General features: G+C 36.1%; 4 protein-coding genes and 1 non-coding gene across 6 annotated transcripts; 3 read left to right on the top strand and 2 right to left on the bottom strand.

The window, feature by feature from the left end:
* The first annotated feature begins 75 nt into the window (after nucleotides 1–75).
* On the top strand, nucleotides 76–1460 carry LOC111503511 (uncharacterized). Its single transcript, XM_023157877.2, has 3 exons — nucleotides 76–234; nucleotides 451–629; nucleotides 818–1460. The coding sequence occupies exons 1-3, from the start codon at nucleotides 78–80 to the stop codon at nucleotides 1001–1003; spliced, it is 522 nt and encodes a 173-aa protein (XP_023013645.2). The 5' UTR covers nucleotides 76–77; the 3' UTR covers nucleotides 1004–1460.
* Nucleotides 1321–3143, top strand: LOC111503601 (uncharacterized). Its single transcript, XM_023157985.2, has 3 exons — nucleotides 1321–1460; nucleotides 1527–1705; nucleotides 2929–3143. The coding sequence occupies exons 1-3, from the start codon at nucleotides 1373–1375 to the stop codon at nucleotides 3067–3069; spliced, it is 408 nt and encodes a 135-aa protein (XP_023013753.1). The 5' UTR covers nucleotides 1321–1372; the 3' UTR covers nucleotides 3070–3143.
* A 141-nt stretch (nucleotides 3144–3284) lies between these two features.
* Pxt (chorion peroxidase) lies at nucleotides 3285–16227 on the top strand. Its single transcript, XM_023158178.2, has 14 exons — nucleotides 3285–3439; nucleotides 5175–5465; nucleotides 7508–7787; nucleotides 8384–8598; nucleotides 8653–8829; nucleotides 9807–10003; nucleotides 10563–10755; nucleotides 10815–11012; nucleotides 12176–12326; nucleotides 12466–12619; nucleotides 12816–12974; nucleotides 13923–14127; nucleotides 15888–16002; nucleotides 16068–16227. Exons 2-14 carry the CDS (start codon nucleotides 5177–5179, stop codon nucleotides 16132–16134), a joined length of 2400 nt encoding a protein of 799 aa, XP_023013946.2. The 5' UTR covers nucleotides 3285–3439; nucleotides 5175–5176; the 3' UTR covers nucleotides 16135–16227.
* On the bottom strand, nucleotides 11285–11355 carry TRNAG-GCC (transfer RNA glycine (anticodon GCC)). Its single transcript has one exon. It is a non-coding gene; the product is annotated as a tRNA-Gly (tRNA).
* Nucleotides 16228–17312: 1085 nt separating the features above from the next.
* On the bottom strand, nucleotides 17313–27459 carry CCHa1 (neuropeptide CCHamide 1). Of its 2 annotated transcripts, none has more exons than XM_074185101.1 (5): nucleotides 27264–27459; nucleotides 20459–20494; nucleotides 19693–19903; nucleotides 17975–18089; nucleotides 17313–17745 (listed from the first exon to the last, which is right to left on the bottom strand). In XM_074185101.1, exons 1-5 carry the CDS (start codon nucleotides 27346–27348, stop codon nucleotides 17725–17727), a joined length of 468 nt encoding a protein of 155 aa, XP_074041202.1. In that variant the 5' UTR covers nucleotides 27349–27459; the 3' UTR covers nucleotides 17313–17724. The 2 variants fall into 2 exon arrangements, with proteins under 2 accessions (XP_074041202.1, XP_023014606.1); XM_023158838.2 differs by having other exon boundaries at nucleotides 19693–19891.
* Nucleotides 27460–27915: the final 456 nt, after the last annotated feature.

Raw genomic sequence — 27915 nt, 5'->3', positions numbered from 1 at the left:
CCTGTTGTTCAGCTCTGAGATGGAGTTTTCGACCAGTCTCAGGGCTTGCAGCTCGATGGAGCACGAGCTTGCCATCTATGAAGTTTATTACTATTGTTTATTGTGTCAAGTGTCATCTCGAGATTGAAGTATTTCAAATCAAAATTTCAGTGAAAATGGCAAATCCTCTAGATGAGAATTTCTTCTACAACAGCATGCTGGCAAAGGCACTGGTCCAGCTGCTTCCTCCTAATGGTAAGCATTATTGATTTTTGTGTTAGCAATAAACGATGAATACTTGTCAGAAAGTGATATTGAGGGGTTTTAAGAAGTTTATCCAAGCCCCGTTCAAAACAATATTCAATATTAAGTTCCTAGTATCACCTGCTCTTCATTGAAAGTCACGAATGACATCTCCTGCCTTACTTTAACTCGAGGTAACTTTCTTTAATCATGATTTTGATTTAACAGAACGTAAAATGATGCAGACCTGGTTCAACAAATTATTGGAGATGAACAAAAGTATGGCTGATAAAGAAATTAGAAACGAATACATGTGGTTTATTCTTCTGATGCTGCAGTGCCAGAAAGTTCGAGAACCTTTCAATTCGATGCCTCCACCAGATATTGGTGCATTGAGAGATATTGTTGTGAGTGCAAGATTTGGAATACTTCCAATTTGTGTATATGATTTACGGAAAATGTGATTTTGTATATATTTATTACTATGTTAATAGTATCACTGATAAATTTGATTCTCATTCTGTTCGGTCCTACATATTATTTCATTAAATATGAGGCTTGGTACTTCTATTTTCGACCTCTGTTTCTTTTTTAGTCTTCGAAAGTATATGAAGAAGTACTGGTAGCAAATGATGACAATATGCCATTATTTGACAAAGCTGGAGATGAAAAGAAAGTGCAGTTTGGAAATTATGCTCCAGCCCAATTCTTCAGCAACCAGCCTATACCAAATGAAGGAATAATTTGTTACATTTCCGCATTCAGTGACAGAGGATTGTAACCAATGTGTAGAAGGAAACACTGCTAGTTACGACGTATATTATATTAGGTTCAACTTACTGATCGAAACTCTGGTTCTTATATGACTATTAAACGAATAAAACATGATTTTTCTTCATTAAAACTTTCATTGAAGCTGTGAGAAGAATTGGCAACCTGGTTCTGTAGCAAATCTGCTACAGAACCTACAAAGTTGCAGTTTCTAGCAGATATAGTTATATGTACTGATGCCAGATAATGATATTTCATGAAACTGAATCTAAACTAGAAACATTTCATATGAGTGCTGTCAAATATTTATGTCAGGCGTATGTCTGTCACAATGACACCTTCAAACATCCTTTCCTAATTTTCGTGCAGCATTTCCATCATGGCAAATCCTATGAAAGCTTTAAACGAACACTTCATGTACAACCACAAGCTAGCCAAGACCCTGCAACAGCTTTTATCTCCAAACGGTAAGTTTTGGATTCCATCACTGCAACATTTGAGAAATTAGACACTGGAAGAGATGACTTTTTCAGAAAGAAAAATGATTGAGCTGTGGTTCGATAAACTGTTGGAGATGGACAAAAACATCGACCAAATGGTGATTCGCAGCGATTATATGTGGTTCATTCTTCTCATGCTCCAGAATAGACGTGTTAGGGAGCCATTTTGCAGGCTACCTCCTGCTAATCTAGCCCCTTTGAAGAAATTTGTAGTAAGTTCAAATTCATGTTCAAAAACAACTGTATTTGTATCCACACCCAATTTTCATCTTCGTTCAGTATCAAAAACTTGCAGGAAGTAGTAAAAACATCTCCAATATCGATTCCACACTAGTTTCGTCCCATGTCACGAATTTACTCTGCAGAATTCTTGCAGAAGATTCTCACAAACTCATAGTTGACATAGTTCTAACATCCTTTCACTATTGTCTTGACCCAAATTATTTTGAATTCAATAACACAATATATAATAACAAAGAAGGTCTTAGAATGGTCTAAGCCCTCTCCTCGCTGAAATTTACATGGACAACTTTGAAAAAACTATTTGAGTTTTTCAAAAAATTGTTTATTGGTTGACGATGTTACAGCCTGCTTCACAGAAACACATCGACAATTACAGTCATTTCTTCAATACATCAGTTCAATCCATGAAGACATAAAGTTCAAAATAGAGCAGAAACTAATAAATCAACAAACTTTTTGGATATGACAATAACAAAAATTAACAATCAAACATAATGTCACAGTTTACCAGAAACCAACCTACACAGACACAACTATAAACAACTATTCTAATCACCTTGAGTAACATAAGCTAGCAGGTTACCACAGATTGATTCATAGATTAATCAACTTGCCAATGTCCAAGGAGAATTTTAATGAGGAACTGAATCTGATCAAGACCAACAAGTGAAAAACGGACGAAAATAACAAATCAGTGGTCTATGAACTAACATGTGGATTTTGCCCAAAAATTCATAAGAGAAGGACTGCAGGACATTTCAAAACGAGAATATCAGAACATAAAAAAAGTTTAAAACTGAAGAAAGCAATTCCACGGGTGTTGGCCACCTTTTAGAGAAAAACCACATTTTCAACATAGACTAGGATATATTACATACAGAGAATGAAGGACAAAAATTGGACCAGACGAAATCTCTGAAAATAAATCAAAATCTATCTGTTCTACCAGGGTCAATCAATAAATTTTTCCCATTTTCCACAATTAATCACTTATCTAATTGAGTTTTAACATAAAATGCCAATATTTTACCTGTTTTCCCAGAAGTAACTGTTTTCTCAAAATGTACCTGTTTTATCAGAATTAATAGCCTATCTTGTAAGCCAAAAGACAGCGAAAAGCCTGTTGAATGAAATTTATAGTGATAATTCTACAATTATCATTATGGATAGTATAATAAAATATATTTTTCAGCCTCTACATGTTTACGAAGATGTTTTGATAGCCAACGAACCAAATACACGTCTTGTTTTCCCCACTATCAGTACCGACAGTATTTTTCGAGAGTCAGAGAAAGTTCCAGCTGCTACATCGTGTTCCTCTATAAGGTACTGATCGGGATACATTGAATCTTGTAACTACTCTGTAAAAAATTAAACAAAAAATAAAGTGCGTCACGAATATACGAAGTTTGATCTTTTTGTAATTTTATTACCAGTTTGACCTGGTGAAGTTGAGTCAGAGTCACCTTTTCAGGTGAAATGAATTAATAAATAAGAAGAATGAAGTGTATAAATTTGAATTTGGGAATGTTTCCAATTTCAGTAAATTCTAAGCACATTTAAATGATCATAGCACGCCACTGGGTAAACTCCGTCAATACTATTGAACAAAAACTTGAAAAAAATCAGCCATTTAAGATTTTCTGGTTCACACGACAAGTATATCCATATATTAGTGATTGGTGTTCTTATTGAAGTCAACGGTAAGTATTTGGAAGTTTCTGGAATTAGGAATCAAATCTTAAATGTGCAAAAGGTCTAGTAACACTATAACCTGTAAAATATTTGGAAAATTTAAAGTGTATATTTCATAAACTACACAAACTCTATTTAAAAAATATCACGACATGTTTCGTCACGATAACTTTTTCATAGTGGAAGATAGAAGAATTTCTATAAACTTGAGTTTCCTCTTCAATATAATAAATAGTGAGATAAACTGCCCAGAACTACTTCAACAAATGAATTTTCTGACATTATTATGTTTTCCTTACCAATTATGCTTTGAACAGTCCGATTTCTCGTATTCTGAAGCTAGGAAATCAATATCATAATAACTTAGATCTGTTTAATGTGTCACTTCTACCACTATAGCGTTTCCTTGCCATTTTCTTTGTGAGTACCAGATTTGTTACATCATTTTCTTCATAAGTACCATATTTATTTGTTTCATCTTTTAATAATGTAGCCACTAGGCTAGTATTTTGTTTTTCACACTTCGGTAAATGTTTTGAGAAATTTCAATTTGTAAATTGTAATGTAGACATTAGACATGAACATTTAAAAATACTTTGTAGTACCTACTTCACACTTTGTCGATTGCAAATTGTAGAATAACTCAAAACGTAAGTATTTTAGCGAATAAATCACTGTCAGTGAAAATGCAGCTTATGAAAAAACAAAAAGAATGGTGTGTTTACGGAGCCAGTAGATCCAATATGAAATAACTGAAAACAATGCATTTTTTGGTGGAGCTCGCCTCTTTTTGAGTGCTTGAGGAAACCTTTATTTTCACTTTCTATGCTTTCCCATTTTTCCGGTAAGAAGATACAGCAAAAAATACAGTTTCTCAATGCTGTTTCGTTTCCTTTGTAGGTAACCTTAACAAAATTTTAGAACTTTTTGAGAAGGCCATTTTGCGAAGTTCGAATCTGGAGTCGACCAAAGTTTGGCCAGATATAAGCAAGTGAATCTTCAAAATGGCGGAAATTTCAAATATTTTCCATTTCGCCAAATTCGAAACTGTACAACTGAAATTTGCCAGGAATATATCTTTCAGTGCCATATGTTGAAAGAAAATTGTTAAAAAAAATATTATTTTTGGTTAATATTGCGAATGTCTCCAAAATAGAACAATAATTTTTTAATTGCCTAAATCTGGCCAAGTTGAGACAGTTTCGAAAAGTTCTACAAAACTTGGGCCAAAACAGCTTTGAAAATTGCTTTTTCCATTATATCGTAACATATTTTTAATGCTATAACAACGTCCCAACTTTTTGAAGCCATGCTTTTTTGTAGATCCAGATCTCAATAAATATTAATTCAAGTCTGTTACGGTATAAACTTGAACAGAACATCTGAGAAACTTTCAAACAAGGAAAGGAATACAATAACTACAATGAAGACTGTCATAAAAATATATAGAGCATACACAAACTGGGAAAAAACCTTTTTCAAAACAACTGCGTTCATATTAACACGATAATCACTTGTCACCATTCAGTTTGTACTACATACACTTGTTTCATTGATATATAATGTCACTGACGTTGGTTACTTCGAAGTTTCGGGACAAAACACTTGTCCTATCACCTCATCAGCAACGTTTTGGAAAAGATAGAAGTTTCTCACATTTTCTGTTCAATAGCGAAGTAGGAAACCAGAAAAAATTTTCCCAACATCCTTTTCTCGTTTCTTATCGATTCGTTTGGGTTCTAGGAATGAAGTGGATTCCGATCTTATTGAACCTCCTCGTGATAGACCCCAATGGAGGACATGTCGCGATGGACTTCTCCAGAGGAAGATCCCAGGTAATCTCTGGAAGACAAGACACGTCGTTTCCGTATATTTCCAGTCAAGATGGAACGTTCATGGGCACTTGTAGAGGTGGCGCTGTATGCGTGCCTTTCGTCAGTTGTTCAGCTCATGTTCGGTCGCCTGAAAAAACTTTCTGCAAGACACTGACGGGAAAGAAAGGGGTCTGTTGTACCACCGGAAGGAATCTCACAAGTAAACTGTTACTTTTGTTTTTATTTAACTGATTGTTAGTTCATTCATTTTACAGTTGCACAAAAATTTGCCAGAATTACAAAAAAACTTTTTTGGTTGTTCCTGTTCAAACTTCTTCTACTGGGTTTACCTCATCCAATCATTCAATCAGTTATTTAATATTCTCATGTTCAAAACAGATCAGTGAACGTTAAATGTTAAAGTCAAAACAATTTGAATATTCTCTGTATTTGTTTCTGTATCTGTACATCCCCTGAGGAGGTGTTCTCCTAGGTCATCGTCCATCCTGTCATTTCCAGCCCAAAATTCACACTAAACAGTGACTTTTTCGAGATGCATTGGACGCTATTGGATCTAATGTTTATTGGTATTGTTACGTTTTCCCCCGTGGGTTTACCAATAATTGACTACACTGAACAATAATCAAACTCAACTCCATTTCACTGTAAATATAACAAACACTTCAACAAAAACTTCAACTAAAACTATTATTCGAATGTCTATCGTTTTACTAGATCGCTCCGCGTACTGCACTGTAACTTTCACTTGACTGCCTCGATGGGCGAGTAGATGGCGCTTATATTTGGCAAACGAAGGCACTGGAACATTCTCGTTACTTCTAGAACGGCAGCAAACATCGAACAGTCGCGCGGCCTTAGCTACGTCACAAGTGGGTGATGGCTACCAGTGGCGGCTGGCGTAATTTTTTTTAAGGGCATGATTGACAACAGTATCATCCCAAATACGAAAATTATGTTAGTTCACGTACCTATCATCCAGAAATAGGCCTCATGGCTGAAGATGATTGTTCGATAAGAATTAGGGTCATTTGGCAACTGCGTCAGAGCCCATTCAGCGAAGACACGTCGTTGTTTATGGTCGTTTACTTTCAGTTCCTGGGTCAGTTGAATTTTTTACGGGTGCAAGCCCAAGTCACGAAGTAAAATTCGCCTAGAAGTGGTCTGCGGAAGCCCAAGGGCAAGAGTTCCTAATAAAAACATGGTTGGAACAAGATCAAATCATCACAGTAGAAAAAATTGTCCTGCAGGTGCGAAGAGGTTAATTTTTTTCGAAATTTTTGATAAAAAATCTATTGAAATGGCTAGAAAAGCATTAGGAACCTAACCTTACCTAACGAATCCTAACCTTACCTAACCTAACCTAACCTTACCTAAACTAACCATACCTAACGTAACCTAACGGTACCTAACCTGACCTAACCTAACCTAACCTAACATAAGCTAACCTAGCCTAACCGTACCTAACCCAACCTTACCTAACCTAACCTTACCTAAACTAACCATACCTAACCTAACCTAACCGTTCCTAACCTGACCTAACCTAACCTAACATAAGCTAACCTAACCTAACCGTACCTAACCCAACCTAACCTAACCTCACCTAACGCCAACTTCCGTTGGCTTCTGGATCATTATCACTTTCAGAGGATGACATCGTAATAATTGAAGCAATTTATGTTCACAAATACTAATTTCGAGTAGAATAACAACAACAGAAACGGAGATTAAATTATTGTATGGGCAACTTTGAGTTTCGCACCGTGTGACCTGGGTCACATGACAATAGAGGGCTCCACAAGTCACTGTACGAGTTTTCATGTTGATCGTACCATGGTTATTTTTGGAGTGGTTTTGAGACAAAAACTGTGTGTAAACATAAACGGATTTGGAAGCCGTAGTATACCTGAATTTTATATTCACCAAAAGACATTTTTTGTAATGAAACTTGAAAACTTTGATTGTTTCTTCCTGCCAGTGGCGACCGTGGGATTAGAAATAAACAATTCTAAGATGAAGTGATAAACAAGTAACTATTTCCATCTTAAGACAACAAACAATTTTTGTATTTTTGAATGCTATCATGCCAAAGTTATAATGAAAAACTTTCTTTGAACTTTAGCGTCCTGTGTTTTTTTTTTCTGGAAACAGCCCCAAAAATAGCTTCCTTAACTATCAGCAACTTATCAAGAAAAATCCTGTATCGTTGTGGTGAAATTTCAGCCCGAACAAATTTATTCACAGAGCCGTTCACAAAAAAGGACCGCGGTCATCGCATTATAAAGTTAGATGAAGCCGTGCTGGGAGCCCTGAATCACAAATGCCGCGACGAAATGTCCCAGCTCAGATCCAGAGAGGCCAGATTGCTGGATTCTGAAGAGCCGACGATATTACTGCCGGGATCAGCGAGCTACAGCCACTTCAGAAACTCCAGGAGATTCGATCACTTCGATTTGAACGAGGTCACCAACGTCGCTATGAAGGCTTTGGAAATCGCGATGGCTACTAAAGTTTTCAAAGACAGGTGAGTTTATATACGAGGGTACTAGAAATGAATCCTGAAATGCACAATATGTAACTAGTATATCAACATCGAGCAGTGACATTCCCAGCCTATCAATTAAAAACTCCAAGATTGAAGATGTTTATTATACCCTAAGTACCATAGTATCTTGCTCAACAAGCTTTTGACTTTTGGGTTATCCAATGACTCAATTACTCTCTCCAAATCGCTTTTTCACAACTGTAAGCAGTATGTTCAACTCAATGGCCTCAAGTCTGTCGAATATCTAGGCACACCTGGTGTACCACAAGGGTCAAACCTGGGACCCCTACTGATGTTAATTTTCTTCTATGCGCAGATGACTTGAAACTTTATCACAATATAACATGTTGCAATGACTGTGTACGTCTCGCCCTGAATTCAAATCATGTCATTATCAGTTACCAAAAACATAACAGTGCATTTGATGCCCATGTAGGCATAAAGGTCATAGACATAAAGGTCTCGTTCATGAAATTATTCGTGTGAAGTGGGTTCCTGCAGGACAAACAGTGGAAGAAGAATATTATCTTGAGGTTCTATTCATATGGGTATTATGTCACTATCTTCTGTTTCAGAGAGGGTGTGAGTAACTCAGACTTGGAGTTAGGAATGATCCAAGAAGATCTTCGTTACACTCCTCTGGGACACAATTGTCCTCCTAGTCCAGTTTGTCCAGTGGTTCCCGGAAAGTACCGAAGGATAGATGGATCTTGCAACAACCAGTACAGTTCTCTGTGGGGTGCGACTCGAACTCCTTACTCTAGATTATTACCTCCAAGTTATGAAGATGGTGAGTTATGTTTCAAATCAATACGTAGTGTGAACTGAATATGTGTCATTTTAGGAATTTGGACCCCAAGAACTTCCCAAGTCGGAGAGAAGGAACTTCCAAGCCCAAGGCTTGTTACTACTTCGTTATTCGACGATAGAGCAGAGGCTAACCAAGATCTTACTCTGTTGGTGATGCAGTTTGGTCAGTTCCTTGCCCACGAAATCACTCAATCTCTGGATTACAATTATGGTAGGTTAGGTTAGGTTGAAAGTCCGAAAGTCCATAAATCTTCTTGCCATCCAGGTGTTTAATCTTTGTTTGGCAAAGCCTAAAGCGAGGCCAATGGCAGGTTCTAGTCCGATGAAGCTGCTTGCAGCACCCTCCTCTGCAAGGGTATCAGCAGCCTCATTGCCTTCCTGACCAGTATGGCCAGCAATCTAGACCAGAGACAACTTATTAAGTCTTCCTATTGAGGAGAGTCATTTTTGGCAATTTCCTACCAATTTAAATGTTGCTCGGTAGGAGCCAAGAGCTTTCAACGCCGTTTGACTGTCCAAGAATATTTTTATTGACTTGTGTTTGAGGTTGGATTTTACCAATCTCTCCGCACACAATTCAATAGCATAGATTTCCGCTTGAAATACAATCACATAGGTCCCTAGTGAGGTTGATATATATGTCCTAGGTCTGCGACTGAAAACACCTGCACCAGAGCCTGAAGGTGTTTTTGATCCATCTGTGAATCAACAACTATCTCTCTCTCTCTCTCAGTTCGTAGTTGACTGTTGGAGGCATAAAGTCAGAGTTTATTCCCAGAATATGTAACTTCCAGTGTTAACCAGCAGTCTATTGCACTCTGCATTATATTTGTGCAATTGGTGATCTGCACAAGTCTATGTGCAGTCCATCTAGCCTCAATTATGGTAAGTACGGATTGTGATAACATTTTCGGCAATATATTTTCGAAACTGATGAGTCTATTGACACTTTTACGAGACCTTTGTACAAGTGTTTAAGTAAACTTTAAAGTATTTACTGAAAATAATAATATATTTCAACATATACAAAAACAACTTGGTGAATCTTTTCGTATAAAACACTGGTTTTACCTGTAGTTATTTCACAGTGGAACCTACAGAGAGGGAGAGAGACAAAAAACAATTTATTATACGGCGGTCTATGTCGAAACTCTGCTTGCTTTCAGTTGATATATTTCTTTCTTTCAGTCAACGGAAGTGCAATATCCTGCTGTACACAAGACGGATGGGATGTGATTCCTCCAGAATACCGACACTTTGCTTGTATGCCGATTACTCTACCAAGAGAAGACAACTTCTTTGGTGGATACAAGCAGGGTTGCATGAATTTTGTACGATCCGTTTTAGCCCCCAGAGAGGACTGTACCCTTGGATATGCCCAACAGGTAATTAACATCAATAAGAAAATGATACTGATGATACAATATCTTGCCCAGACGTCGTTGAACAACTTATATGCAGCTTCTTTGAATTTCTTCCTAAACCAGTGTTCCTCCCTGTGGATGAAGTCAGCTTGGAACCTCTTGGTGTTATGTTGATAAATCCAAACATGCTCTGCTACTCCTGACTTGCTAGTTTCTCCTCCATGTGTGTGGTTTTTGTGCTCGGCAATGCGAACTTTAAATAGCCTCTTAGTTTAACCGATATAGGATTCGCCGCACTCACAAGTTTGGTGGTCTGGTTTTCGTGAGGCTGCTACGGATGGTGTTTCCTGATCTTAAGCAGGTTCTGATGTTGTACTTGGACCCAATTCCGACAATCCTCTTATGTAGGGAAGTGCAAGACCTGTGACGGCTTCTCTCCCTTGCGAGCCAAAGTTTGTTCCACCATCACTCTGGAGTAACCATTCCGTTTCAATTTCAGTTATTCTTCCAGGGTTTTCAAATCATATTCCATATTAGGCATATTCAGTACTATTATTAACGCATCCGTTTCTGTTTTCAGATGAACAAAGTGACCCATTTCATCGACGGGTCTACAATTTATGGTTCCACTTCTGAGCAAACTGGGGAACTCAGAAGTTTCGAAGGAGGAAAGCTCAAGGTTTTCAATGATTACGGGAGAGATTTGCTGCCACTGTCTAAAGATAAGGATGCCTGCCTCACAATGGAGCAAGGAACTGCTTGCTTCAATTCTGGTGAGGATCGTTCTAGTTCATTGTTCTGTTAATTGTAACTCTCACTGAATGTTTTTCAGGCGACACACGAACCAATCAAATGGTCACGCTTGTGGTTTTACATACGCTGTTCATGAGAGAACACAACAGAATAGCGGATGCATTGACTAAACTGAATCCTGAATGGAACGATGAACAAATTTTCCTGGAAGCTCGGCAAATTGTCATCGCAGAGTTGCAAGTTATTACTTATAAGGAGTTTTTACCGGTGATTATAGGTATGTGTCCATATATATGAATATTTGCCCACCAAAACATGCTGTTCATCACTTTGGAATTCAAGTTCCATTATAGTTCCTAACCAAACACAACAAACAGCAATAGCATATAAAACGACCGTAGCACACAGTTCAACATAAAGCTCACTTTTATCACAAAATGGAGACACTTTTTGCAGTGGACATTGAACACATTGAGAGCAATCTTTCGACGTATCAATAATATCGTTGAAAATATTATCAATATTTTACTAAAAAAAAAAAAAGAAAAGTGCATCGGCCGGGAATCGAACCCGGGCCGCCCGCGTGGCAGGCGAGCATTCTACCACTGAACCACCGATGCTTAGGATTAAAAAATCAAGAATACGTATTCGAAATGAAAAATTGTGAAGCTTTTGGAACTAATAATCAAATTAAACATTTTCATGGATTTCTATATTTCAGTATCACAGCATCACAAGTAAAACCTTGAATATCAGTCGCTTATTTCGTTGTAGGCCACATCCTAATGGGTTTAACCATTGGCTAAATTCCATCAATACATCACGTCTGATTTCAGCCCTCATGTTCTTCCGTCTTTCCCAACCTTCCTTTTCATGCACTCTAAATGTCGGTTCTAGACCAGTCTTCGATTCAGTACCAGTAGTGAGTCTCTTAACCTCGCAGTCACAGAAATCCTCTTCTAAAAGCTAGTATGGTCAATTTAGAATGGCTTATGTTACGTTCTTCTTTATCAGTCAATCTTCTTCTTCAGGTCTGCTCTGCTATTCTAGTCGTCTACATAGCACATTACTTTATATTTTTCTAGTCCTACTGAGAACAAATTTGCTTCTTGAGGAGATTGTACAGTGTTCTGTATCCATTTGGTTCCGATATGGTGACACTTTAACCAGTGATACGTTCTATAATATGCCTGTTAAGTAGTTTCTCTAATGTTCAGGAATAAAAGAAACCCTAATCAGAGCCAAACTTGCTTATTCTGGCGTCTTGTATGGTGGAAAGAAGTTTATACGGTTCTCCACGTACCGCTTTTTTACCTACTAGGACGTTCTTCTAGGGATCTTTCGTTCTGCTGCTGAATTTGTGACTTCTTACCCAGAAAACTGTACTCGAAGAAGCGCTACATATATTTATATACTTTACATTAGCATTTGTTTAACTAGGGGAATCGACTATGGAGGAGTTTGGCTTGAATTTGGAAGAGAAGTATTCCTACTCCTATGACTATGACCAGAGAATTCAACCATCAGTGATCAATGAATTCGCAACAGCTGCGTTCCGATTCGGACATTCCATGATTGATGGAACACTGAAGTAAGTATATTACTTATCGAAATAACCGAGAAGTAAGTGGAATGAGGAATCGTGAAAACGATAAATATTTCTTCAAGAAACTCGTTATTCATTATATAAGAGTTGGGGCTAGAAGTAGATGCAATTCATTAAATTTTAGAATATATGGAATGACTCATATGGAGGAGCAGATAGCCATTCCCGAAGTGATGTTCTACCCATCGCAGATGCGAAGAAAAAAATTCATGGACATGGTTTTGAGCACGCTTACTACAGAACCAATTCAAGAAGTAGACTCTTCTTTCCCAGAAGCTGTAAGTAATCCACTTCAGCAACAATATTTTACGACCACCGGTATTGGTTGGAACTTATAATGTGAATAAGTTTTCAGTGCAGCCAGATATATATTTTTTATTTAACACATAGTAACTTGTCGAGTTAGAAACGGCTTCAATAGTTAAACAGAAAACCACTCCATAAATTATTTAATGTTAGGTTCAATATTTCTAGGTGACTAAATACCTCTTCAGGGCTGGGAACCCATTTGGAGTCGATCTACCGTCTCTCAATATCCAGAGAGGAAGGGACCATGGCCTAAGACCCTACAATGATTATCGAGAGTTAGTTGGGTTACCACGTTTTACTTCATTGAGTGATTTTGGCCCAGAGGTGGGTAGTTTTCATAATAACTATCGTTCAGTCTACTAATGTAGCTTGTTTATAGAATTCTTTTAATTTTTTATGAATCGCTACTGTTGATGTTCACTTTCGCTAAATATGCATATCCACTGAAAGCAACTTTCGATATTGTAACCACAGAATGTGATAGAAGTCTCGGAATAATCTTTTGAGTTCGTTTGGAGCTTCTCAGTACAATTTTCTGCGGAGCCACCGAATGCAACTTCATAGCCAGAAAAGTTTCATATTATTTTATGTTCATACTTTTACAATTGTAGTGTTGCGCCATCGTTCGATCAGTAGCTGAACCACTTTGTGTTCATACTTCATCAATAGCCAAACTGTAACATCTTACGGCTAGTTGCTGAAGTTCTTTACCGTTTCTTGCGCTCATTCGTTAACAGTGATCCGTAGGTGGGTTAGAATAAATTGATAAAATTTTTGGAAAATTGAACAAGCCTTTTCGAACGCTTTTAATGCACTGGATCTGAATTTCGTGATTAAAAGTCGCTGAGGGGGGCTGGCAGTTATTTCAGTATACTATGGATTCAGTTTGCTAGAAATTTGACAAATATTTGGCAAGACCAGCTATTTCCAACCAGTGATCAATAGAAATTTATATAAAGACGATTTCAAATGGAAGGCTAGTCGATTACACGGTACCGAAAACACTTTCAATATTATTTTCACAGCATTGGGAGTTAGCAGCCAAAATTACCTTCACGTGACCGAAAGTATAGCTAGTCCTGAAATTAATTTCACGGCACTGGAATATCAGCTACTCTCAAAATTACTTTCACAGTACCGGATATCTAGTGATTCCCCAAACTATTTTTACGGTGCCGGAATATTACTAATTCCTTTATTGTTGACTGCTAGTTTGGTTATTACTGTGTAACCTAAGTGTGTAGCTAATAAACTCATTATGTGTTACATTAGATAGGGCCAAAGTTGAAAAAAGTATACGCCTCTGTGAATGACGTCGACCTGTGGGTAGGTGGCTTGCTAGAAGAAAAAGATGGTGAGGGAATCGTTGGACCCGTTTTCCGAAATATAATTGCTGATCAATTTTCGAGACTGAAGAACGGGGACAGATATTTCTTCGAAAATGACCCTAGCGTTAATCCAGGACATTTCACTCCAGGTAAGAGATATAAAGTTAAACAGTGCTGCAGCCGTAATATAAAAATTGGATGTTTTCGAAATTGTATGTTTCATTTCGAATCAAACAGATTCGATTTGGAAAATTGACGTTTTTCAGTATTCCCCTCATTAAATTTTGATTATTGAATGAAGCAGAAGATAATAATTAGATCATCTTTTTCTTTTACTAGTCCCCGAAAAAGATTCCAATAATTCAAATTAACGAACTAAAAACTTGCAAATTATCAGTCAACCATTCGAATTAGGATTTTGTTTGGGGCAATTTGTTTTCCTAAGTTGGATACAATGTGTAATTTGTCCTTAATGCCAGTTGTCATATGTAGTTGATGTTTGTTTGTTTGCTGTTTGAAAGATCCGTTTTCATTGCACCCATTTTCCGTTCAGTTTTCTTAATATTCAGTTTGCAAAACATGACAAACAATCATGGCCAAGTCATGAAAAATACATGTGTTCTGAATGAAATTCTCATCCGATTTGTTCCATTAGAATATAATCTTGTGAAAAGTGTCCGCCCCTTCTTGATTCCATAAAAATTCCTTCGAAAAGTGGTAAATATGGAGGCAAACTGGGTAAGTTCATTCATAACCTATTTTGTTTACGACATAAGTTGCGATCCCAACCTCTAGAGATGCATACGTATGGATCAAATATGTCACATGTGCTCTTTGAGACCGCACTTTTGCACTGTAAAATAATTTTGAATGTCAAAACTTCCAGAACGGTGGCAAACTCATGATTTATTGCAGTACTAACTCTTCTCTTGAGTTTTCCGTTTTTTGAAAGTATCGTTTGTCAACGCATACAGGGAAAAAGAAATTCCTCTATGGAATTACTGAGAGGTTTAAGGAAAGGTGGAATGGGTGATGAAATGACAAAAAAGGTAGTAATTGATATACATTTGAGGTGGTTTTTACGTATTTTTGTCCGCTGCTCACGAATCTAAAGTCATAAATTGGCGTTCGCAAGGGTTAAGGTGGTTTTTCTGAACTTAGAGCATGTCATATGCACGTCGACGGATAGGAACATTATTTTGACTTCAACCCCGGAGTATGTGTATGTGGAGTTATTTCCTAGCTTTGTCTGCAGGTGTCGCTGCGGACATCCTACTGAATCAACTGCAGATGAAGTTAATGACTAGTTGGAATTAGTTTTGTTTGTTGGACGGTTCACTCCGCCTGAAGTGACCTGTCCGATACTGATGATGGGACAATACCTCGAAACCAGTCTATCGGTTGGTCGTATCGACCAAACGAAATTAATTTCTGCTTTTCATAGCGGGAAATAACTTGCGGCGAATCTTCCAAATCGAGGACGTTGCACAGGTGCGTGATGATTTTAATTCAACTCTCTGCGCGACATTGTTTTTGTTGTTGTTGTTGTTTTTCCGTTGGGTATCTGACACACGAACCTACAAGATCGTAGGTCTACATGAGAGGCAAGAGGTAAGGTCATTTCATGATGAAAAAGGTGATAAGGGCATTCTGTAGAATGTTCACCATGTGTCAAGTGTCAAACACCTGTAAGAATGATGTATTTGGTAGGTTACCAACAAGTATTATTTATTGATTTACTTCCAGTGTGAAAATTGTTCAATATTGTGTTTATGAGAATTGCAAAAGTAATTCGAGGTACCTATTAACTTCAATTTCGATTTGAATACAAATATGAAACTTTTATCAGTTGATTATCAATAAATTTACAGTAGTTTCGATACTAATTATACCCGATTTCCTTCCTCAGACCAACTCTATGAACTAAGGAAAGCATCCATGTCCAGAATAATCTGCGACAACAGCGACCATATACTACTTAAAAGTCAAGCAAAAAATGCTTTCAAAAAACCTGGCACCCCACAGTGAGTACTGAAGTTTCATAGTTTTTCAAATAGTTCACGTCGTTATATTTCTGTTCTTTCTCTAGGAACGAATTTGTCGATTGTTCCAGTCAAGCGATCCCCAGAATAAATATGGACCATTGGGCTATGTGAAATTGTTGGAAAATAAAAATATATATGTGTTAATTCCTCTTTGTTATGTTTTTTGTGATATTTTTTATATAAATAAACTCTTTTGAGTGTGAACGAATGTCTCTTGATTCAACATGTGAAATTTTTACTACCCTTGTCTAATTGAACTCAATGGATTATCTTCTTTGAGCATGGATGAAAGCGACTACATTTATTTTGATAGCTTTGATTCTCTCGAGAAGAAGACTTAAAATAAATCTTCAATGCTCTAATTTACCGGCAACAGAAATAGTTTCAATCTACGTGTCAAGGAGATCGAATCCTTCGGTATAAACAAGGACGCCTAATAGAAAAGAAGGCAAGAAGGAAGATGATGAACACGAGAAAACAATATATATTTGTGTTACTTGGAGGTTATTCAAAAGATGTAGCTTTGATTTTGGACTGAAATAACGTTCCCTGCAAGTGGATATCTCTCGAATGTCATCAATGCTGGTATTCCCCAGGGGTCTATATCGTCTCCAACCCTCTTTTTGAGGTATATCAACGACTTATTGGAAAAAACCAAGGATCCAATATTTTGCTTTGCTGACGACAGCACACTTGTCTCGTCATTCTATTTGGATTCCAGGAAGTTGCATATCTTAATGAGGAACTAGAAGTGTGAAAGTGGAGTGAAAGTATCCAGGTTCAGTTCAATGCCACAAAAACCCAGGCATCGGTTTTCTCCAAGAAGATAAATATCTCCGAACCTGATATAATAACGTTAGGTGAAGCTGCTTCGATAAGTTTGTTGGGGGTTCAAATGGACACAATCACGTTGCTGGAATTGCAAAGGCTGCTCATCAAAAGCTTGAAACACTGTTCCGAACCAGAAAACTGTACAAATTAGACCTTCTTTGGAGTATTGTTCTCATGTATGGAGCTCCGCCTTTAAGCACACTCTGAAGCTGCCATCCAGAAGAGAGTCATCCGCCTGATTGGAGGCTCGAGCATCACTTGTAACTTTGATAGTCTGGCACATCGAAGAAAGGTCGGAGATTTGTCTCCAACTGTGACTGCTCATCGTTTTGAAGTTCAACTCAGTACACCTCGAACTTGTATTTGTAACAGACGAATACAATGTATTTTGAAATGTCCTTGTAGGACGAACCTGTGAAAGTATTGAATCGGAAGGAACACTTTAAAAAAATACAATATTATTGATATCACGAACATATATTTTAATAATTTTTCTTTATTCATATTACAGTTTCTAAACTAGTTCTTTTTATGACACCAATGAAATTACTAATTATATGACAGTCTTGAGGCCACTTGAATTCATTTTGTTTGAGCCACGACAATAAAGTTGTCAACGAGAATGATTTTTGGTGGAAATATAGCAGTGTATTTATCCTGACAAAAAGTTGATTTACTATACAATCAGACCAATATTTCTCAATAATTGTTTTTACCTAAAATACATGGCATGGGAAAAACAGTGAGTTGGAGCCCTATTAGTTGTTTCCAGCCTATAACAATCAACAGGGCTGCAGGAGATACAACAAATTAATGTTTGGGGTCAGTGAAAGATGTCTCGAGAGGCTGATGGCAACGCAATCCTTAGTTTCATTTTGTAGAACGTTTGGCCTGGAACAAAAAAAACTGACGTGAGACTTGCATAACTTCTGTGTATACAAGTGTGGAGTATCAACTAATTTTTTTATAGAATATATAATGGCCGCTAATGTATGCTAGGAAAGTATGAAAAGGTTACTTTCTTGAAAGAAAATTGTTTGGGAAGCTGGGACATTCCTCAAGCTTCTTAAAAATATGAACATTTACGTTTTTGAACTGTACAAACTGTGCTCATACTCACTAGGGCTTTTGGTAACCTCATTCTATTGTTTTCTTCGGCTCTGAGAAAGCTGTCGTCAAAAAGTTGATCATCTGTGTCAGGAATCAGTTCTTGGTTAGTCTTCCAAGGGTCTTGTCTATCGAAAAGAACAATGATATACTGATTAATTTGAAGAAACTCAACGAAACAAAACTAGTAGGGCGGATAAAATGTTGAACATCACATCAAAAAATCACTTCATATCGACCTTTGTATGAGGAAGTTATTAGTAATATTATACAATAGATTTGAGATGAAAAATGCTTCCAATTTGCTTTTGATTCTGGACAGGTTTCATAAATATTTTATTTCTACCGGCGAAGCATTGGGAAATTGTACTATCACATTGATAGATTTTTTGTAAAGACCAGGAAGGCAAATAATTGTGAAAGCTGGTAATAAGAATTTCCTTTTTGGAGCATAAATTTGAAACATTCACCATATTCGTGGATAAAAGTTGGACGGTCCTTTTGCAATTTCTAGTCTCATGGCACACAGTTGAAACTCCAAGTGGTAACTGATGTCTATTCTAATGGCTGAAAAGTATGACATTTTCGTTTTACATACCAGTCAATATTTGGAAAATCAATGGCGGAACAGCTCGATATAATAGCTCCGTCAAGTAAGTCAGATGCATTTGTGATTTTTACTTGAAACTTGACATAATTGAGAAATTAATCTATCAGAAAAGGTTAAATTTGACGTTACTCACTGTGCCTTTACAAATACCGACTTCATCAACTCGTGATCGTGCGGAAAGAAGCCATCCGCAGAGATTTAAAGCTGTTAACTATACGGCCCCCTCGCTCGGTTGAGTGAAGGCCCCACGACGTCTGTTAAAATGAACAGTTTGTTCATCAAATACCCCAGTCAGGAAGGGGTACACAAGGCCAGAGTGGCATAGAGGTCAACGACTTTTATGTCGCCACCAAAACACCTTACATTATGAACCATTCGTCCTCCTGACGAATCTCAGTTGAAAGGGTGAGGGAAAAAATTTCCATCCTGATGAAAATGAAGATGACTATGATTATCAACTCGTGAATTACTGAAAATCGCACAACAAAGCTTGCCAGAGTTCATTCTAATTATATTCCTCACACTTGCCTTCTTTCGTGTTGAAATAATTATGAGCAGATCAGGTTTTAAAGGCAACAGCAAATAATTTCGCCCTGTTCAGCTTCTTTAGTCGTATCATCAGGAAAGTTTGTTGTACGTTATTCAGATAACGTTGGTTTTGGGAAAATTGAAGACCACTGGGTATTCAATTCCCTGGAGAGGTGCAGTCGGTTAGTTTGGTCGCTGTGCTACTTTAACCCTTAATTGATAGGTGGATAGGGAGCTCATTCGTTTCAAGGGTGCATCAGTTATCGTTACTCTAGGACTTGAATAGCTAGTGGAGTTTTTGTTCGGATGAAGGGCTGTCAAAAATATACAATATATTCATTCGAAAGTAACGACATGTGAAAAACACGCTTTTCTTCTTAGGCCCGGGAGTTTTCAGCTCAGGTGTTATAACACCATTTTTCTCTACAAAAAAGCATTTCTTCATTTGAAGATCGGCTTATTTAGAGTAGTTGCCGTATCAATTGTTTTCACTACTTTTTATCGACCTATATCGGATGCACAATCTGATAACAGATGTGTAGTCTTCCGTATCTTCAATTTCCAAGAATAATTAACCACAGTTGAGTACTTACTTGCTTATGACATCGTCAATGGCCAATAGAGGTTCAATGTTCTGGTTCCTTGCTGATATATCAAAGTCTCCCTCCCTCAGGATTCTCAAGTCCATTGGGCCCTGAATCAACCTAGATAAGAACCATTTTGATTTGAAAGTCTTGCTGTGGTCCTCCTTCGGTGATGGTAAACTTGAGCTGTCACTTCTTTTTCCGTGAGCTGAAACGTAGACTATTAGGTGGGCTGAAAGTTCGCAGACTAACACACAGATGGGGCTAAATCTATATGATTTTTAGTCAACCCTAACCTTGAAGGGAGGTGTGTATAAATTTCACAGCTGCCGGACTATTAGTTTGTGGGATAGAATATTTTGAGTGAAGCAACTATTGTAAGTAAGATATCAAAATGACATTTTTTTTCATGTTTTCATCGACGGTAATTTTATATGAGGTATATTATTTTTATTGATATAGGGTGATTTTTTAAGAGATAAACTGTTCACGGTCATCACAAACACTGGCGGATACAGCCGCGATATTTTCTTCGGTCCTCACTCTACGTATACGTGTTGGTGGTTTAATGTTCAATAATGTAAACTGGGTTCGAATATAATGCAATAATTTACAAGCGTTCATTCGTAAGTCGGTTCATGGTTAGATTGTAGACCAAACTGAACAAGTTTGACAATGGCACAAGACACGATTCACGCGTGATCTGTCAAAAACAGTCTTGCCAAAAAAATACCAGCAAAAAAAATCTCTCATTATAATTCTAGTTCGTACTTACCCCCCCAACAGGCATGTCCATAAGTCATACAAGCTCCTGCGAAGAAAAGATAGAATTGGTTAAATAACTACTCATTATCCATTGAAATTCTTGGATGAAAACATTACTCTCTCGAAGAGAAATTTAATGACGTACACTACTGAGAAGTTTCTTATGTCTCTTGAAACGTGTTTCACTAGCTTAACTTGTTTGTCCAATATGATTTTAATCGCGATTCTCAGAACTCATTTGATATATCTCTAATTAATCAATATCAAAACTGTCATCAGATACCTAGAATATCAAGCATTCGCTGTTTGTATTGAGTTACAGTGTATTTCTAAAGAATTACGAATACACTGGAACTGAATTTGAAATAAGTTTATTGGTTTCGAACTTCTCAAACACTCCAACAAGTGTTGGGCAACCCGATAGACAGTATGTTGGTCAAACTGAGCAAAGTATTTGAACGCGTTTCTAGGAACATGTTCCAGATATTTGGCTTCGTAGACCAGAGGAGTCTTGTGTGGCTCAACGTGTCTTTAAGTCCGTCCACAGAATATGTGAGACGTAGTTGAAATTGTTGAGAACTGTATATAACAACAAGCTTCTAGAGGCCTTCGAAAATTCAGAAATATAAAAATATGTAGTGATAGCTATGAGGACGATACAGGTTAACACCCTTATTCAAATCGTCATATAAACACCCTAAATAATTCTCATACATTAAGAAATATACAAATTATGGGCTTCTACCTGACTAATAGAAAAAAGGGGAACAATGCCAATCTTTCAATACTTCAATGAATTAACTTGATGACGAACATTTACAAGAAAAATCAAACAAAGAGCTATTCAAAAAAACCTCCGCATTGTTTTTCACGTATTTTCGTCGAATGATTTGAATCGTTTCTTTAATATCTGAGGAATTCCGATAGAAACGGAATACTGAATTGAGGTTGGAATTTTCTTTTGAAATGGAGGGTAACTGTCCTCATTAGAATAAGAAGGAAATTCCGTAGTACTGTCAACGGATGCTCGAGATAATTCATCAACCATTGATATTTAGATTGTTTTCAGGAAAAAATACAAAGGCTACAGGAAAATCCTTGAGGCGCCGTAAGAGCGAAGCCTGAGTAGCGAACAGTGAAGTTCGACGTGTACTGAGTTGAACCTCAAATCGATGAGCAGCCAGCTATATTCTCAGTATGAAAAATATTGTTCTTGAAATATTTCCATAGCTTATCTCTCATTTAAGTATTCGACGTTCGAATATGTCGTCATACCTATACAATTTTCGTGTCCTAGATCATGTCTGAGCATCGATCTATTTCCTAGAAAGCTTAGTCCAATTTCCAACAAGTATGACTCCACTATATTCGCGAAGAAAGCACGAAATGACAACCCAGAAACATATATTATGCTAACAATGCAGTCGTTATTATTGTTGAAAGAATTAGGTAATTTCTCATTTCAATTTCCGCTTTCCCACCTTTGTATGCTCTAGAATTTCCACGGAACGGGCTATAAAGAACCGTTCAATTAGTAGATCATTGATGTTTTGATCGATTTGGAACTATACAGGTTTGTTTGGTATCAAGTCAGTTGCGGAATACGTGAAATTTAGATTTAATAATTAGGTTTTGGTATAGATTACGAGGGGAGTCTAAAAAGTTCCCGACCTCAACACGAGGATAGCAGCACTAGTAAATAAAAGCTGGTATTACATTTCTGGAAAAAGTTCTCGTTTTGGAATGACATTACCCTTCGACAAATATTCTGTATCTCAAACCTTATTCCACAATTCCTCTGTGAAGTCCCAACTCGTATACTATGAGTTTTCACCCCATCGTCATCCCTTGTGAGAAATTGTCTGAACTTTTAAATTAATTATATTCAGTTCTAAAACCATTAACTCTCATATTTTCATGACGAAACTCCGTTGTGATTCAATTTGACAAACTTTTCTCGTAATATGTGAGAGTTACTCTGTCCAGACATTCGTTAGGAGTTTTCTACCACGATATTTTATATTTTCGAATCACGATGTATACGTGACATCTCTGAAACACTAGTAACATTTTCTAGGGCCATACGGACTATAGAATATAAAATTATCTATTTCAGATATCAAAGCTAGCCTATCAGATGGTTTTTTAGATTGTTATTCTCATTGACCCCTGTTGAAAATAATTTTTTGTAGCTGAATGAAAAATATAAGTCTGAATCATTAATTATGACAATCAACGGTAAATAAATTCGCTTCAAAGTGAATCATAAAACTAGCTCAAGTTACATTTTATTGTGAATACGTTATCTACTTATGATGCACTATTTGGAACCTTTGGGTTAGTAATGAATATTACTGGAGTTTTTTCCCAACACCAAATCGTTGATTTTAACACCTCGACACGTGTTTCGATTACCAAGTGATCATCTTCAAAAAGGAAGACTAAACAGTTTAGATTTTCTTCAACATCGATAAGTTCTATGCCTTGATGTAACTAATGACTTTCGAAATGTCTGAAATCAGAATAAATCTATTTAGAGAAAAATTAATTTTGTTGTAAAAGAGCGTAGGATAAGAAAATAAAACGCGAATTTTGGCGGAGTCGCCGGTAATGAAGACCGCCCGTTTTGGCGGAGTCGCCGGTAATTTACAAATGTCAATTTTGGCGGAGTCGCCGGTAATTTAGGTTGCTTTTTTGTGTCCGAAATTTGAATAATATAGCATTTTCGAGAACCAATTTCAGAAAAATAATGTTATGAAATACTCTTCAATTATGAATTCAAGTGTACAATGATTATTAATGACATAAAAATAGCAAGTACGAGAAAACTTCCCAAACTTTTTGGCGAAGTCGCCGGTAATTTTGGACGAATTGTTTGCACAGCCAGAAATTTGTATGATATTTTCGAGGACCAATTTCAGAAACTAAATAAGCAAATTTTGGCGGAACCGCCGGTAATTTTTTAGCCGTATTTTATGAGCGAAGTCGCCGGCAATTTTTAATGAAAATTTTCAGCGTAGTCAGAAATTTTAATAATACAGCATTTTCGAGAAACAATTTCAGAAAAGTAGTGTTATGAAATACTATTCAAGTATGAATTCGAGTGTACAATGATTGTTAATGAAATAAAAATATTAAGTAAGAGAAAACCTTTCAAAATTTTTTGCGAAGTCGCTTAGCTAGAAGTTTGTATGATATACTATGTATTTTCGAGGACCAATTTCAGAAACTAAATAAGCGAATTTTGGCGGAGCCATCGATAATTTTTGAGCCGTAATTTTGGCGAAGTCACCGGTAATTTTGTATAAAATTTTTGGCGTAGTCAGAAATTTTAATAATATAGCATTTTCGAGGAACAATTTCAGGAAATTGTGTTATGAAATACTTTTCATGTATGAATTCGAGTGTACAATGATTGTTAATGAAATAAAAAGATTAAATACGAGAAAACCTTTCAAAATTTTTGGCGAAGTCGCCGGTAATTTCAAACGATTTTTTGCCATAGCCATAAATTTGAATGATATGGTATTTTCGGGGCGTAATTTCAGAAACTTGACACGCGAATTTTGGCGAAGTCGCCGGTTACTATTGAGCGATAACTTTTGGTGAAGTCGCCGGTAATTTTCAGCGGAAATTTTTTGAAGTGGTCGGAAATTTGAATAATATAACATTTTCGATTAATAATTTCAGAAAACTAACGGTATGAAATACTCTTCAATTATGAATTCAAGTGTACTTGAATTAATGAAATAGAAATATTAAGTACGAGAAAACCTTTCATAATCAAGTATCTTCATGGAATTTTGAAATTCGTAATTTTTTATACTCAATCATTCAGAATAACAACTCTTGTGGAACAGCTTTCAATACATTGCTATGCAAGTGGAATTGAACCTTTCTGTTCACCCGCCTTTTTGACTGGAAAATATTCACGAATAACACACCGAAATTATCGAAGATTGGTTGCAGGCTATTCCTGAATGTTTACGTCTCGATTATCTTGCTGATTGGAAAAGTGATGTATTTCTCTTTCCTGCATATGTTTTTTTTTTCATAGATTACTTTTCAGTGATTGGAGAATATGTTGTGCATACAGAAGCGTGGAAAATCATAAATTCTCATTGTCGACTTAAAAATCACTGCCATTTCTGACGTTTATCTCAGCTGAATCTTTCATTGAAACCTCAAAACTGTAGTGAACTGGAACTACAAGTCAACATTGTCGTTTTTTGATAAAAACAACTTGCTTGGAGCATTTTATTCGATTTCAATTCAGGAAAATACTATTTATTTAAATTATAATAATTATAATGAGCAATTTTCAACCGAAGGCAAACGATGTAGTAAGTTTTTGCCAATCATGGAGTTGAATAAGAGTACAGATGACTGGATTCAGTAGTTCTGAAGTGGAAGTGGAAATTGATTTATGATTGAAGTCAATAAATTCGTGAGTTTAAACCTCTGAATATATCATTTACAATTTCCATATCAGGAGGTAAATTTATGCATCATGTCCATAGTTGAAACATTAAAAAATATGAATCGAAATTGAAGTTTCAATATTCTGAAGAGAATACGAATTAAAATTCATCCGTTATTCGCATTTGTATATTTTCTGGTTATTGGATCATCTCGATCTGCATAAATTGAAATATATTTCAAACTACGTTTCCATGATTCCTGTTCATTAACTTTGATTGTGGCTGAAAATTGCAGATGAAAAATTGAAAAACATGCAATCTGATTAGCGAGGTTTAAAAATCAATTTCATTATATTTAAGAAAATTTCAATCAATTCAATGTTTCCAAAGCATTTCAATAACATTATCTGATGAATAATAAAAAAATATGCTTTGGGTATTTCCTCAGGAGACATTGATTAATACCCTTTGATTTGTTTTAGAAATATTTTCATTGGAAAATGTGGGACGATATTTTCTTAACGAATCATCGATACTATTCCATTTGGAAATATTCAGTGTGGATGATTAGTATGTTGCAGAATCAGTTCAAAATTTAGTTTGAAAAAATTACAAATTCCACAATAATCTCTTCGAAATTTCTTACTGGTGACGTTGGTCTTGATGTCGTTGTTGATGGTTTTTTTCTTTCTCTTCAACCGCTCCAATAACGCTATATAATATTCCCTGTTGATGGTATCTACCTTTGTGTTATGATATCTCTATCCATCGTAGGTTTGTCATCACGTGAATAAATGAAAATGAATCAAAAACACCCTTTCAATGCTCTTGTCACGAATAGGACAATATCATGGCATCGTTTTGTAGTAGAAATAAAGTTGTTGTAGGAACTTGACGTATCTGAATTTTAAATTGGAATAGAGACAATATTTGAAACGGTGGAAAGTTCCTGGAAAAACATTCTGCTACAGAAGACGAGAAGAAACTTCATGAAGAATAACTTCCAGTTTGTGTCTCTTACATACTGAAATGGGGCCATGAAAAAGTATGACGAGGGGTCGTTGAATAATTAGTAAGTTTTGTTCTCGCTGATGAAGGAAATTTTGCTGAAAATTTATAGAATTTGTGATTTTTATCAATCTCATATTATGGGTATATAACATATGTGTTCAAAAAAATCAAATGGAATAGGGGTGGAAGCGACAATTTCCTTATATAAATTTATTATTCTTCATATTTGTTTTTAAAAATTTTCCATTTTTTTGTTGTTGAAATATAATTGAAACGTATGGGAGGAACATATCCTACAATAAGGATTCTCGAATGACCATTTAGTCGCATCTCCCTCAAAATTCCTTGAATCTACATAATTTATTGATTGACACTGTCGAATATTTGTTGGATATTTTGATTTGAGATCTATCTCATTCACAAAATGCTTCACTGAACTCTCAAAAAATAATCCAGTATGCTGAAGTCAGAAGACAATGTAACTTTGAAACATTTATATGAATTATTACACAAAATCTCTATTCATGTTTCATTGTTGCTTCGTGGTTACCGCTTCTTGGAGAACCCTTTGCCAATAATTCAACTGAGAATATTAACAACCGAATGTAATTGTACAATTTTTTTGTTATACGAAGTCATCAGGGTAATTCTAAAAATATATACCCAAGTTTTTCGAATCCTTATATTTAAGCATGATGTAATTTAAAAATATAATATGCCAACGACTGTTTTGGAGGGGAAACCTGTACAACTGTTTTAGATAACTGCTTTTTGAAAAATCTATTTTTCACGTTTCATATATCGAAAACACATTTTTTTTGTAGTAATTCTATAATTAGTTACGAAAGGTACGATACAATGGATGGTTTTCAGAAAAAAGAATTTGTTAGAGAATATGTCTGATAAAAAAATCAAAGAAAAAGTTTGTAAAGTTTACGAATTTCGTCAATGAAAGAAAAGTTATGAAAAATTTTTTGTTATGTTCAAAAATATTTTCGAAATTATGGTTCAGTATGTTATGAACCTCCAAGTTTTATGTCGTTAGATGTAATCTATATCGATTTGGATATAGTCAAGATACAGACAGTTCAGAATGAAACTTTTGAGATTTATGTAAAAGTAATTGAAAAAAAGTAAAGTATTGACAGCTTGAATTATTTACCCACCCATTCGTATTCAGTGCCCTCCAAAACTGTATCAAAAATTACCTCAAATTTGTGATTCCTCAGTCAGATTTGAGAAGTATACAACACAGTTCAAAATGACCTGTTTTCTTCGCATTTTCGACCGATTCAGTTTTTTGAATTGGGTATTTTCACAACTGAAGAAACAACTTCTTACTTAATATATCAAATATTAGACAGATATTTTGAAAAAACTCACCAGAAGCCCCTTCAGCCAAACAAAAAAGGGAAACGATTGCCATGATTTTGATCATGAGTTCCTTACGGCCTGAATTGTTACACATTCTGTCACTGTATACAACAAAAACGAACGTAAAACTGTATCAAACAAAATCCAACTTGTTGCGCCTATAGAAAAGCTGCAAGCGCAAAAAGGTGACTCGCCATTTTCGCGATGAAGTTTTGCCTTTTATAGGGATTCACTCATTTCCACAGGCGTAGAAGGGGGTAAATTATGGGAGATTTTCCGAGGAAGATAGCGGAGCAGTTTTTTGTTTCAAACTTGTAAAAAACTGGTTCTCCATGATTTTTGATATCGCTCATAGCAAAAACCAATTCAAATGATAATTCTTCGATGAGCAAAATTTTCAGGACATTCAACAACTGCAATTATGTTGAAATATTGATGTTGGCTATCTTAGTGTTGAATGCTATCTATTATTATTATTATTTATTTACAATCCTAGAGGAATTTTCATTTTAACATAGATATTTAAATGAAAATTGAATATGTTTGTATTCCTTTTCATGTTTTCAAGAAAGTTTTTGGCTTTCTACTACTCCATCTTGATACAAAAAAAAGAAGGATGAGGGAGTCTTCCAAAGAAAGGAAGGAAGTAACTCTATACATG

The sequence above is a fragment of the Leptinotarsa decemlineata genome, unplaced genomic scaffold (assembly GCF_025532065.1).
Source record: "Leptinotarsa decemlineata unplaced genomic scaffold, Ldec_3_MD MMD2_tig00026361_RagTag_RagTag, whole genome shotgun sequence".
In the NCBI taxonomy this organism is placed as follows: Eukaryota; Metazoa; Arthropoda; class Insecta; order Coleoptera; family Chrysomelidae; genus Leptinotarsa; species Leptinotarsa decemlineata.
This window is presented reverse-complemented; position numbering and strand designations above follow the sequence as displayed.

Excerpts from the sequence above, each read along its gene's own strand:
- LOC111503511 (XM_023157877.2), top strand. The coding sequence starts at position 78 with ATGAAGTTTATTACTATTGTTTATTGTGTCAAGTGTCATCTCGAGATT. Across the intron at positions 235-450 it reads CCAGCTGCTTCCTCCTAATG|AACGTAAAATGATGCAGACC; the intron begins GTAAGCATTATT and ends TTGATTTAACAG. Across the intron at positions 630-817 it reads GTGCATTGAGAGATATTGTT|TCTTCGAAAGTATATGAAGA; the intron begins GTGAGTGCAAGA and ends TTTCTTTTTTAG.
- Pxt (XM_023158178.2), top strand. The coding sequence starts at position 5,177 with ATGAAGTGGATTCCGATCTTATTGAACCTCCTCGTGATAGACCCCAAT. Across the intron at positions 8,599-8,652 it reads ACCTCCAAGTTATGAAGATG|GAATTTGGACCCCAAGAACT; the intron begins GTGAGTTATGTT and ends GTGTCATTTTAG. Across the intron at positions 8,830-9,806 it reads ATCTCTGGATTACAATTATG|TCAACGGAAGTGCAATATCC; the intron begins GTAGGTTAGGTT and ends TCTTTCTTTCAG.
- CCHa1 (XM_074185101.1), bottom strand. The coding sequence starts at position 27,348 with ATGTGTAACAATTCAGGCCGTAAGGAACTCATGATCAAAATCATGGCA. Across the intron at positions 19,904-20,458 it reads TGGACATGCCTGTTGGGGGG|TCTACGTTTCAGCTCACGGA; the intron begins GTAAGTACGAAC and ends CCCACCTAATAG. Across the intron at positions 18,090-19,692 it reads ATTGACGATGTCATAAGCAA|ACAAGACCCTTGGAAGACTA; the intron begins GTAAGTACTCAA and ends TCTTTTCGATAG.
- LOC111503601 (XM_023157985.2), top strand. The coding sequence starts at position 1,373 with ATGGCAAATCCTATGAAAGCTTTAAACGAACACTTCATGTACAACCAC. Across the intron at positions 1,461-1,526 it reads ACAGCTTTTATCTCCAAACG|AAAGAAAAATGATTGAGCTG; the intron begins GTAAGTTTTGGA and ends TGACTTTTTCAG. Across the intron at positions 1,706-2,928 it reads CCCCTTTGAAGAAATTTGTA|CCTCTACATGTTTACGAAGA; the intron begins GTAAGTTCAAAT and ends TATATTTTTCAG.